Source organism: Haemaphysalis longicornis, unplaced genomic scaffold, assembly GCF_048455015.1.
Source record: "Haemaphysalis longicornis isolate Haplotype H1 unplaced genomic scaffold, Haemaphysalis longicornis Haplotype H1 scaffold_1, whole genome shotgun sequence".
NCBI classification, from domain to species: domain Eukaryota; kingdom Metazoa; phylum Arthropoda; class Arachnida; order Ixodida; family Ixodidae; genus Haemaphysalis; species Haemaphysalis longicornis.
Genome location: NW_027526203.1, coordinates 290,009,840 through 290,022,876, shown reverse-complemented (window position 1 = coordinate 290,022,876; position 13,037 = coordinate 290,009,840). Strand labels below are relative to the sequence as shown.

General features: G+C 45.8%; 2 protein-coding genes across 4 annotated transcripts in view; one reads left to right on the top strand and one right to left on the bottom strand.

Moving 5' to 3' along the window:
* Positions 1–13,037, top strand: part of LOC144147865 (tachykinin-like peptides receptor 99D) — an 892,456-nt gene that overhangs the window by 694,059 nt on the left and 185,360 nt on the right. For 2 of the 3 annotated variants that reach the window (XM_077679592.1, XM_077679593.1), the window contains one exon: positions 2,743–2,777. The gene's annotated coding sequence lies outside the window, so the exon portion shown is untranslated. The remainder of the gene's footprint in view (positions 1–2,742; positions 2,778–13,037) is intronic. The other variant, XM_077679594.1, reaches the window with a different exon arrangement.
* Positions 1,207–4,841, bottom strand: LOC144147901 (uncharacterized). Its single transcript, XM_077679595.1, has 2 exons — positions 3,714–4,841; positions 1,207–1,986 (listed from the first exon to the last, which is right to left on the bottom strand). Exons 1-2 carry the CDS (start codon positions 3,723–3,725, stop codon positions 1,588–1,590), a joined length of 411 nt encoding a protein of 136 aa, XP_077535721.1. The 5' UTR covers positions 3,726–4,841; the 3' UTR covers positions 1,207–1,587.

Here is a 13,037-nt window from a genome sequence, read left to right as displayed (position 1 = left end):
AGAAAAATTGCCGTAAAGGGGTTAAGCAGTCGTCGCTGCTACTGCTTCAACTGTTTTCTTTAATATCTCGATGATTTGTGTGAAACTTGCTATCCTATTGGTATCATTGTTATCGGTACAAATCGGTCTTTTGAATGGACCAAACTTGTGTTTTGTTTTCACGCCCACTTCAAAGCGTTGCGTTCATGTCAGGATTTTTTACCCTGGGCCCTCGATCCTGGGAATATGTGGCCGCCGCATTATTCTGTTTTGGCGTTGACGGTGGAAGACGTTCTGGCTTTTAACCCCCCCCCCCCCCCCCCCCCCAATTAACCTCGGCGGACGACGCTATGATTGATTGCGGGTGTATGACCAAACATTCCACGCCGAAGCACTTCTTAAGAGTTTTGACTGGGAAAGCATTATTGTCTCCAAATGAGCGACAGAGATGCTTTGCTTACTGTTTTTCATTGTGTTCTGTCGACAGTGATTTTATGCTGGAACAGTAATTTAGGATCAAACTTCAATAGCTTTTTGCCTGAAATCTCTCTCTACGCCCCCCCCCCCCCCCCTCCAATCTTTTTATCCAAATTGATAAAGTTTGGAAGGTGACTCCTTGCTTTCAATGATCGTAGTAGCAGTGTTTCATTCTCAGAATGGTTAAAAAAATGTGCGTCTGAGCCCTCACGTGGTTCCTGATTCTGTTCACACATTCAATGGCCATTGGTTGTAGTACACAGTAAACAGAGCATTTAATTTTGTGCGGTGGAATATTTTGGGTTACGTTGTTTACCCATTTCAGTATCGAGAGTTTTCTTGTGTTGCTTCGCTTTTTTTTTACTTCGAAACGGTACTAACCTCTTGGATTAACCTAATAGAAAATCTGTACAACTTAATTGATATGGTGCAAGTTTAGGCAGACCCGACAGTTTTACTTAACGTAAGTATTGACCCTTTGAAATGTCTAGATGTGCCTAAACAGTGATAAGGTTCCAGATACGGCAGCACCGGTGCCCAACTACAGTGAATGTCAGACTGCACGCGCACGCATGTCGGTGTCTCTGGGGCAGCTTGCACTTAATGCCTGGCCGAAAATCCTTAGGGCCGAACTGCTTACAGCTGCAATTTTCGTTTTTCAGTGATATTTTAAACTGCGCTTCCGAGAGTGTCCGTCTCAGAGGCGGCAGCGATGCAAGACAGTCACGAAAAGCAACGTTGTAGGATCTGTACATGTGTTTTTATTTGCGGTGTGATCTGAGCTGTACAAAATATACATCGCAAGAGCAAACACCTGTCTTTGACGTAGAGATGACGGCGGCTGTTTGGGAAAACATTCACGTAAGCGCGCCTCGGGGAAGCATTTCTCAAAATTTTGTACAACTGTCCTGTTCGTGATTCGGGATTGGTCCCTTTCGAAATCAGCACCAGTCCCATATTTGCTCCTCGTTTGTGCTTTTCGTGATGCGACAGTTTCCCCGTTTGAAAAGGCCCCTTTTAGAATCGGAGTGATGTTTTGTTTCATGTGACTGAATAGGATGGGCTGGCTGCTGTCTTGACTGAATTCGAGAGCTCTGCGTTCAAATGGCGGCTCGGATACAATTGACCTCACTAGCCCTTGTGGCCGTAGCCGAGCAGGAGACCACCATGGCCTCCGTAGCCTCCGTAGCCTCCGAAGCCCCCGTAGCCCCCGCCGAATCCATAGCCGCCTCCGTAGCCTCCCCCGTATCCTCCATATCCACCGTAGGCGACTCCGAGGTCGTAGTTGGCGAGGATGGGCCCTCCGTGGCTAACTTTGTGGACGTGGTGCAAGCTCTTGACCAGGAAGGAGGGGCCGGGAAGGGACTTTCCATAGCCGACGCCGTAGCCTCCGCCGTAGCCACCGCCGTAGCCACCGCCGTAGCCACCGAAGCCTCCTCCATATCCTCCGTATCCACCACCGTATCCGCCGTGGCCGACAAGGCCAGCGAGGGAGACACCGACGAGGGCGCTCACGAGCACGGCAACCAGCTGCGGGCAGAGCGGGAAAGCAGACAGTTAGCAATTCGTCCTCGCAATAATGCTGTAATATTCGTGCACGCATCAAGTGACCGATGTGATTTCGGGCCTCGGCGGCTGCGTTTCTGATGGAAGACCAACACAGAAACGTTTGTGTGTAAGGTATTTCGGAGCACGGCATAGAGCCCTGGGGGGAAGGGGGGGGGGGTCTAAATTAGCCCACATAATTCCGCCTTTTTGCGAACTTGGCCTAAAATAATTTCCATATAGCTAGCGCACCACGCTTAATTCTAAGCCGACTGATTCTGTCCCGTATACATTTGTTTAGTGAGTTTGTATCAACACGTTTCAGGTTCAGGCAGTCGAAGAAAAAGGCACTATTATTGAGAAGTGTGTTACGCAATGTACGCAAGCAGCACACGTTTTTAACGCTGATTACGGCCTCCCTCACGTCGCTCATCATGTGCATCATTCCCACGGCTGAATTCCTACGAAACTCATGGGTATTTAGTAAGCACGAAAGATTTCTGTAAAACTTTTAAGGTCTCAAGCATTCAAGTGCAAGTAAGTAACCGAACAGCATTTTATGCATGGCTATTGTGTTAAGCCTCACAGCAACATTCGTGCAGAATATTCGAAACATACAGTGTCTACATAATTGGTTTACGGTACGTGCTTTGACCGTATATTACCGGTTCATGTAATTGGTTTCCCGGAATGTCGATATGCCAAGTTTAACAAGCGTTTCCTTCTTTTTTTTTTTTTCAGTAGTCTCCGGGTGTGCAGCAAGATCCTTTTGCTCGGTAAGCCCATTTGGAATTTTTACATGGTATTCACTGATGTTGCAGCGCGTATGCTCCTAATTCTTCGAGGGAACAGCTCAGCTCAAATCTGCTTCGCTTGCAGATATTCGGCCATTACAGTGCCTATAGATAGGGAGTATTAAATATAATGTGACGTCAGGCACGTAAGAATGCTGGGCTCGTTAAAGGTGTCCCATTAAAAGCTTGTCGAGCGGAATAAGCCGCTGCGATACTTAGTCGAAAGCATAGAGGACCGCTGTGACCGCAGACAGGACGAGAACCTGGAAGCTCTCTTCCTGGTTGCGGATACTACAGAATGTACCACTTCGTGAATTTATGCAAGCGTGAGTGGCCTTTGTTTATCTGATTAAAACTCACTACCCATTCTACCTCTCCTCCACACCCCCTCCTTGAGAACCGTATGCAATTGAAAGAGCTTTCAGAGGTTAAGTACCGCTCCTTAATTTAAAAAGAAAAACGCAAAATTTAGTAAACTGTTTTAATGGCTGCCACACAAAATGTACTCCGATGAACCACGCATATTTCTTACTCCTCGTCAGTGACGCCGCTTAGCTTTGCCATCTTGGTGAACTATGCATGTATCTACGGCAGTACAGTTTTCTTCGCCGCTTGAAGCTGCATTTACATTATCTTTATTCTAGCTTTACTTTATTCTACCTTGGCTTCTCACAAGTCGGTTAAATTGCAGCACTGGTGAGCTCGCACAGCCCTTTATCTTTCCCATTGTGCCAAGCTTCCTGCCGGAGAGGAGAGAGGGGCATCCCATGCATGCTTCATGCTTTGCGAAGGTTGAAACTAGTTATCGCATGATAGTGGGCAAGAGGCTCGGCGCCGGAGTCGTGGCGCGACGCCTGCGCCGAGCCGGGCCCCACACCACGGTGCAGCAGCAGCAGCAGCAGCAGCAGCAGCTCTTACCGTGATCCTCATGGTCGTCGGTGGTGCTGCTGCTTTCTTGGCTGGGTGGTCAAGGGGCTGAAATGTGAGTGGTCGTAGTGGCCGGGCGCCTTTTATACTGCCGGAATACCGGAAGGTTGGATGCACTTATTAGTGAGCGCGTGCGTATACTCCTCCCCGGCCGCGCGCTGAATTCTGCTCTAATTCCTGTCACTCCCCCCTCGCTTTTCTTTTCGAGATATGGCCAGGCCAGGGAAAGGCAATAATCAAACGAGCCGTCGCCCTCACTCAGGACGCACCCGATAGCCAACTGGTTCTCGACAGCGGCTCGCGCGGGCCGCGCCTCAAAGCCGGACAACACCTCCGACGACGGAAAACGGAAAGGGGGTACCGGCGCGCGCCGTTTGGACAATGCCGCGCTCGCCTGCCCGCTATTTTTACGCTTCTCATTTGACTACTGCGAATGGGGTGAGCGGGTTAAGTGCCGCCAGTGTTGCAACTCGCTATTTCTCGGCCGCTACGACGCGAACTTACGCCTCCCCCTTTTTTCCCTGTGCTGGATTACGTGCAAGACGATTAACAAAATGGACGCGATTTGTCCTTCGCCAAGGGTATGACAACTCGTCCTGAGCGGCCAAGGGGGATCTGTGGTCACGGAGTCGACATTAGAATGCCAGGTGCTCAGCATTTCACGTTCAGAGATTGGTCATTTTCAATATTTCGCAAACACCACCCGTTCATGTACTTTGCGGATGCTTTACTTCCATGGTTCTGTATAGGTCCCCCGCGGGACAATAGGTTGTGCGCCACTGAGAAGAGAAATTGTTTCAACTTCAGGCAACGAAGTTGTTAGAAACTGGCGCGCCATGAGGTTTGCCCTTCTCTGTGTTGTTGTACTATAGCACCTTTCCTTTTGTTTCGGCGTGAACGACTGTGTGCGAAATGCATATGGATCAACTATCGAAGCAACGCGCCTTGCTACTACGTTGTACTTCCTTTTCGCGTCCCAACTGCAGCACAAAAAGGTTTGAACTTTCAGAGTCAGTGCCAGAAGTAACAGTCGGCTTGAGTTGAGCTATAGCCTCTTCTATATTTTTGGTGTAATGTAGTTTATTCAAATGTGACTGCGGGATCGCATGATAAACCAAACTTTCTGCGTCTCCTAAGAAATCAGTTGAAAACTTTTTGAAATGTAAGCTACTGCTTTACGCATTTCTTTTTTTTAAGAAGAAGAAGAAGAAGAAGAAAAAGAAGACGGGACGGCGGGGGGAGGGGGTAATCTGTATTTCATTCTGTTAAAAAAAACACTCCACAATACGTCTGTGTTGCTTTTTTTTTCAGATTTACGGTTTTCTGACATTTTTTGCAGATTTCTGAAACTTTCGCGTATGTAGGCGGGAATAAACTGTATTATGACGAGCAGTGCCAAACTCCACATGCCTGCGAAAAAATGGGCTTGGAGGTCACGATGAGCTGTATGATATCTCTGAGCACGGTATAGTAAGCATAGCAAAGATAGTAAGGAACCTAGTTATATTCAAAGCTTTTAAAATGGCTCTACAGCACTGTAGATAAACGCTTTCGTTCTTTCCGTCGTGACCGGAAGCACTGCGAAAGCTCTAGTTATCCCCAGCACGGAGCGTCAGTACGGCATTTGCTGGCGGCAGCAGAGGTCTATTTTAGTCTTTTCTTTGCTTTTCTTGGGATTGTTAAAGCGGCCACCATCGAATTCTTTTATTTCTGCCTCTGAAAGGAAGCCTACGAAAAGCGGCGATATTGATTGTGTGACGCCACATACGCACTCAAAATTTTTTATGACTGACGAACTCCGGGAAGGAGGAAAATAATATGACCGCGTTTTTAAGCTATCTGACGTGCGTATTTTGTCATCACATTGCATAAGGAATGGATGCACTGATTGTCTGTATCTCAACAGTGATTCAGATACTGAAAAATGTCGAAAGAAAAACGTTTCGGGAGCCCTTTAAAGTCCTTATGCACGCCCACTTGAGTCTAGAAAATCATGAAACCAAAGGGAGGATAGACGTAAATAACCGCCGCCGTAAGCACATGGCCTCAAGTTGTTCCCACCGGAAAACGACCCAAATAGCTCGCCTTGCAAATGACACAAACGGAAATGTCCCACATAAATTTCTTTTGAACAGAACACGAACACCGCGAAAGACTGTTTACATATTATTTCTTCACTCGGGGAATTCGTGTCGGCAGTACTCGTATCGGCACGACACCGCAGGTTGAAATCAAAGCAAATTGGGATTTCACATACTGACTAGAGAGAGAGAGAGAATCAACTTTTATTGAGCTCATTAAAATGGTTAGTTCACGCACATACTGACTAAACACCTGGACTATGAGGCGTGCCGTGGTAGAGCGCTAAATATCGGCACATGACCGTTGTTATTACAGGTCAGAGTAACTAGACTTAACATCCGCGGAAATACGAAGTCTATGGGTACATTGAAGACAGTCAAATCTACAGTCATCCATGTTTGCCTTTGGAATAATGCGTACTTAAAGATCTCTAAGGTTGAACAGATACTTTGTAACATTTAATTGTATTCATGCTTTTATTTAACTGAACTTCAGTCTATTGCTCAACTGCCTTAATTATGTTAATCTGCCATGAATGCTACGTTCTGCAAAGTCTTCATTGGCCTTCTTTGGCACAGTGCCCCTAAATGTCCCATTACTTCGTCCCATACTTGGCAAAGACTTTTCAAAAAACGGTACCAGACGTGCATTGGACTATAAAAGGTTGTCTGCGCCGTCCAGTTCCGCAATGCAAAACGTCATGCTTGCATATCGCAATGTCACAACGCTGACCTAATTTTGTAGCGTAAGCTACACTGGCCGAGGTTGAGCAGTTTCTCGTCGACCCTGAAGGGCTGTGCTGCTCAAACGCGGGGAGCATTGCATTGGATTGGATTAAATTGGATTGGATTTGATGGATTGGAAATCCAATCCAGTTGGAGTACGGGTGTGTAGAGAATTGGATCTGCACATTCGCCGGTCTGCGCATTCCAGAGGAGTGACGTCATAGCCGCGGCAGACGCACTGGAGCCGGCGCGTGCCCAGCTGTGCGCCTCCGTTGCGCAGTAGCCAAGTCTGACGCTGCACCTGAGCCTCTTGATAGCCGTTTCGCGTGGCTCCTGGAGATCCGTGCGACGCATGCGCGAGGAGCAGGGACTGGACTGGACTGGACCGGACTTGTACAGGATTGCATTGGACTGGACTGGACTGGACTGGACTGGACTGGACTGAACTGAACTGAACTGAACTGAACTGAACTGAACTGGACTGGACTAGATTGGATTGGATTGGATTGGGTGGGATTGGATTGCTGAACCTTAGCTCACGCTACGTATATCCTGGAGTAGCCGAGCTAAGCCACTGCTAATTTTTCGTGTCAAATCGATGCAGGGTCTTGTCATAAGCCTACGTCATTCGTTTTACCTCAATGATTGGTGGTGTAGGCGCACTGCGGCAAAGCGGACCCATGAGAATGGTTAATAGTGAATAATGAACAAGGAACGCGAGAGAAACATGCAGGGCTGATCTTATTGCACGCGCTACAAGGGTTTTCACCTATGTAAAAAAAAAAAAAGATGGAAGGAACTCAGAAATTCCGGTCGCCGCATTTTTTGTGGCAGAGCCGCGTTTCCGACCTCTTTTTCAACGCGGGCACGTCGGGACCCAAACACTGGTTCCGATACCTGGCAAGATGACCATGCGCAAGCAAATGGGCGTATGATGCAGACACATCTTTCACAATATAGTATGGTAAGGTGGTGAGCATCTGGACTTGTCTTTAGGCTTGTCTTGGATTATGTAGCTTCAAGGCTTCTTTTTTTTCTCTCTCTCTTTCTTTCTCTCTCTCTCTCTCTCACCTTCAGAGTAAGACAATGTGCGCTCGTTGGTTCTGCGAATTGCCAAAAGAAGCCTTTGCGAGCATGGCAGGCGGCCGAAGAATATTTCGGTACCAGGAGCGGCTGGTGGTGAGAGTACACGTGCTCGTGACAGAGAAGGCCCATTGGAAAATATTACTAGGTGGCGAAGGAGAGAACGGGGCGGTAGAAGAACAGGGGAAAAGCGCTGTGTTCTTCTTCTGCCCTATTCCTTCCTGCTAAACGTAGTAATGTTTCACAACCGTAACGAACTAACCCACATCGGCGCTCTTACAAGCCCACAGTGAAGGCGAAGAAGTACAATGCGGTGCACTTCAGGGTCATCACCATTGCTGTTGAAAAGGCAACTAAAATTTAGGAACTGTGGGCACAGTAAGAATGTACCTAAAATGGACCTGTGTGTGTGTGCGTGTAGATTGAAAAAAAAAATTCAAAAATAAAAACGGTAACATCGTTTCGATTTCACGACGCCATATCACAGAAATATATCACCAGTTGACGCTGCCTTTCATATCGCACGGCCTACGGACATTTCTGATCGGAATGATTGCATCATTAGGGCCATTGCAGTGGAGTAGACGCATAACTATTTTTAAGAGTGTGCATAAACTCAGCTTTGCCAAGAAACAGAAAAGTTGCACATCGCTTAGTTACTACGAAATAAGTCAACACTACTACGGGGGCGTGCAATGATGCTCTCAATCCAGTTTGATCGAAAAAGAAAGCTTAGGTCGTACCGTAAAAAAATCATTTTACGTAGCGTAAACTTTCTTTAACTTTGGTCACAGCTTAAGTTTAAGAATTTCACACGAGACATGCTAAATCGCCGTTCATAAACGTCATGCCAGTTCCAACACAATTTCCGAAGCTTTTACGAAGTGCAGCATAGCCTCTCTCTAGATTTTGTAGCTATGTCAACAAACTAGCGTGGGATCAAATAAAACAATTTTATTTATTTTGTCGGCACAACTGGGCGCGATCTCCCTGAGTCAAAGCTCCACGAGCAGCTTTGCAGAGCACATGCAACCTTTCAATGGCCCAGCGGAAAGTTCAAGTACGTATTTTCCGCTGGGTCATGTCGGGGTAACGAAAAATGCATACTTGTGCTACAGTCACGCGACAAAATAACAATGAAATGCAGGGCCGAGCTAAGCACACGTGCCGCACACAGGACGAGAAAAACTTTCCTGAAATTCAAAGCAGAAAAGAATGGAGGGCAGCCCGCATGCCACACTGCTAGCACACGCGAACTATCAACGTGAAGTCGAAAATTTAGGTGGAGACCTTCATCGTGCACTTACTGACTTACGATGATGTAAAATTAAAATCAATCGTAGCTCACTTTAGAATAAGTATCAGGATAGTTCTAAGTGCCTGAATTTTGTTGCAAGAAGTACGGGTGGCAGATAAAGTGTCAACACTTGTAATTTATGATCGGTACGACACCAACTTTTTGCCGCAAATAGTGATGTATAATGTGCCCATTTTCACTGTGGTATTTTAAAGACAGCCGACGTAACTAAACATTTGGACCATTGCAGCCGAAGCAAAATAATGAGCTGTTCAACTAAGCTGAATGACCAGCGAAGTTTTGCATCTTTGTAGGTGAAAGGTATGAGCTAGTTTTATTTCTCTTGAGCGTTGACAGCTGTCATCACTAAGACACGTGCATACACGTATAGACATATATTTTGACTTTACTGAACTTGAAAATTGATAACTAATCTACTAAAAGTGCATATTCATGGGATGAGGCGTATAACCGTGTGGTCCAATTCATGTGTTGATCTTGAAATTGTGATAATAACACACACGCTGTGCTAATAACACACACACCGGGACGTTCACGTTCGTTTTCCCGCGCCTCGCGCTTTGAATGCACGTTGAGCCAGGACAGCTTTCTTCGTAAAAGCAGACATGCAAAATAACGTAACCATAGCCATATAAGTTTCCCTTAAAATAAATTACCGCAGGAGGCGAACTTCACTTGCCAAACTCCGTTGACGGTTTGTATACATCACGTGTTCTGTGAAAGCGTTCAGTGCATTTGTAATGCGGCAAACTATCATTTTCTGGGTAGAGGGGGGGGGGGGAGAAGAAGTTGATATTTTTATATGTATTGGCACTGGTGTACACTTACAAGCGGCAGCTTAGCTCTGCATACAAAACGAGGGCCAAGGAATTTGAGGCCTAGCCTTCAATGCAATAAAAGCTCAGCTATTTGGACCTGATTCATATTTAAAGCGCGAACAGACGTAACACCAGAAGTAGGCAACACGAGCGCTCGTGTTGTGTACTTCTTGTGTTACGTCTGCAAGTAACAAGTAGCAATGCATTAGCGCAGTAGTGACAGCTGAGAGCATTCTTCCCACACAGATGAGCTGAACGTTTCAGAAAGTGGATTGTGATAAAAATACACCCAAAGAATGGCATGTGCTCTTGCAATTTTTAGGGGTTAATAGTTGGTAAATATAATAATGAAAAAAAAAAACAGTTTCATAATATGCTACGAATCATAACGAGTTTCTTATTCACGGGATGCATTTCTGTTCAGCGTCTCGACCTTGTATAATTTTCCTACTTCTGTGGTCTATCATAACAGAGGCTCCTATCGGCTTTCTCAAGGATACAGCTTAACACAAACAATAATATAGTGCCCAACGAAAAGGCTGTGAGTACGCGCGTGTTTCAGCTGCAATCTCCTTCTTGTGGACTGCGCTCTCTTTAATCCCCTGAACACCACTGCATCAATGCAGGGTAGCAACCTATTTAATCTTTCGGCATTTATGCGTTCACTTTCTCTTCATCCTCTTATTTCGAGAACCGCAAAATGGGCAAACAAATCAACAAATTTAAGTAGTTTCATTCTTTTTAGTGACAGTTGCTAAATACCGAGTTGCAAATAGATTGCGTGTTCAATCTAGATTTGCAAATAAATTGTGCGTTCAAGCTACATAATGATTGCGCGAGAAGGCTTCTATGTTTGCATCCACGCAGCTGAACCGATGCTGCCATTACATGAGAAATGTTCCTTTCGCCAGTTCTGTCGCCAGTTAAGTGGTTTGCCCAAACATATAAATTAGGCACCAGCGGAATTGAGGGCACTTACATCTTCGCAAATCGCGACAAAGCCGACAGAAGCTAGCCAGATGTCCTCGGTTTCTCGGTTCTTTGCGATCGTATCTTGAGTAAGGTGGTAGTGCTTAAGGTGGAGGAATTATTTCGTGTGGCGATGAATCTATGCCCCAACAGACGAGGCAAAAGTAGTGGGTGTGAGAAGCAGGAAGCGCCTGAAGGCAAGAACTGCGGAAAAACTCTCTTTTCAATCGCCCATGTGGCCTGCCGATGTAATGACTATTGCGAATGAAAGAGCATGGTGAGACGTGAAGCCCGACGGACATATAGGAACTCGAGTCGCATATCGACTCTCGGGGCACGCCCATAATTGCATTGGAGGGCGCAGTAATGCTTTGTCGCGCATTCTGCGTTACGGACGTTGGCCTCTGCTTGAAAAATCTTTCCTGAGCAAGGCATGGAGATCTGCAAAATTCATGTAGAACCCTGGAATGCACGAGGATGGGAGTATGGTTTGAATTTGATTCGATCTTCTGGTAGCGGCGTTTCCAAAGCGTTTGGGGCTGCACTTACTTGCTGTACCAAACTTTGTACATTTGTGTAATGGGCGGTGGTGGTATGAAGCTTCAACGCGAAGATAACACTTCCTGTAGGGAGTATTAAACTCAAATAATGCCGGTTTTAGTCGCTCGTCGAAACAATATATATTCCGTTGAAAGGCCGCGATGTGTTACTAGTTTTAATCTCTATATGGGCGTCGTTGGCTTATGTATCATATAACGTTCGCAATTCCTTGAATATGAGCGCCATTTTTCAGGACTTGGCTTTGGAAAACGCAAATCTGCAGCGAGGGGCTCAACGAAATGACGGAGCATTAAGTGTAAGGCAATCTCTAACGTGCGCTTTGTCAAAGACCATATTTCATTCGAAATATTTCATATTTCATTCGAATTATCATTCACACATATGAAATGAATGAGGAGTTTATTTTGTATTTATCTCATTCCTCACGCTCAGAAACGGGCTCTTAGCGGCTGTGTAGAAATACCACAAACGCAACACAGAGCTGTCGTTACGAGACGCGTCGAGAAATGCGAAAATATGCAACACGCTATGAAAACCTAAGGATGGGAACATCTTAGGGATCATTTTGCGGATAAATATCTTACGGGATCAAAGTTAATCGCAACACAGATAAAAACGCCGTTCTTTAATTCGCCATGGCTCCTAATTCCCTCTTCTTATATCAGTATATTCACATGGTAAGGATGTTGTTTGGTGGCTGTCTCTTGCGCGGCGTTATAGGGGGCTATGTTTCTGCCAGCTTGTTTTATTTCACTGCACAGCTTGTATCCTGTGCTATCTCGCTATCTGTCTCGCATATGTTCACACCAACACTATTAGTCTGCTGTCACTAACTCGCAAACATGCCGCACGTACCTCCCTCTCATCTGCATGCATTGGTGCGCGAGCACGAAATCATTCAGTACAAATGCTGTCGCAGCAACTCGGAGGAATGCAGGACAGCATTAAGGAATAGGGTTCACAATAATTTTAAAGAGGAAGAGAAGGTCAGCCTTATTCGGCCTGGTTGTTAAGCATGATAACGTAAACGTAGAAGATGATCCACGGTATTATTACTACTAGCGCCGATGCGATGGTTGAAGATGGATATAAACTTTTTGGGCCCTTTCAATAAACATGCGGTCTCTTTTGCACGTGCTATTCCAGACTACAGATTCATACTCAAGCTGAGGACGACGTATAGTTGCGTAGAGCTTGAGGAGAGAATTGGGCCCCTGAACTCCTTCGACACGCGAAACACAACGCCAAGCGATCGAAGAGCTTTATGAGTAATCACCGGATATGCGAGGACAAGCTCAGCTTGGTGTCGAAATTGACGCCTAGGTCATTAACCTCCAGCACACGTGGTAGTAGCTCACCCTTAATGTTATACGGGAACAAGATGTCAGTTTTTCTTGTGTATGTCATTACCATAGTTTTAGATGGGCTGATGCGGAGCATGTTGTGTCAGCACCAATGCAAAAATGACGACATTGCTGTCAAGAGAGCGCAACGTATGGCAGAGTTCGAAACAGATTTTAATCAATCAATCAATCAATCAATCAATCAATCAATCAATCAATCAATCAATCAATCAATCAATCAATCAATCAATCAATGTTTATTAAGCTGCCCAGGAACAGCCTTTGTGCTGGCGCACGAGGAAAAAAACCAAAAAAGCAAACAGCTGACGCAAGACGTGCGCATCTCACACACTCAAAAGAGAAAATATCATTGCTGACGCTGAACAAAAATTGCACGCTTTGACAAACCCGCACAA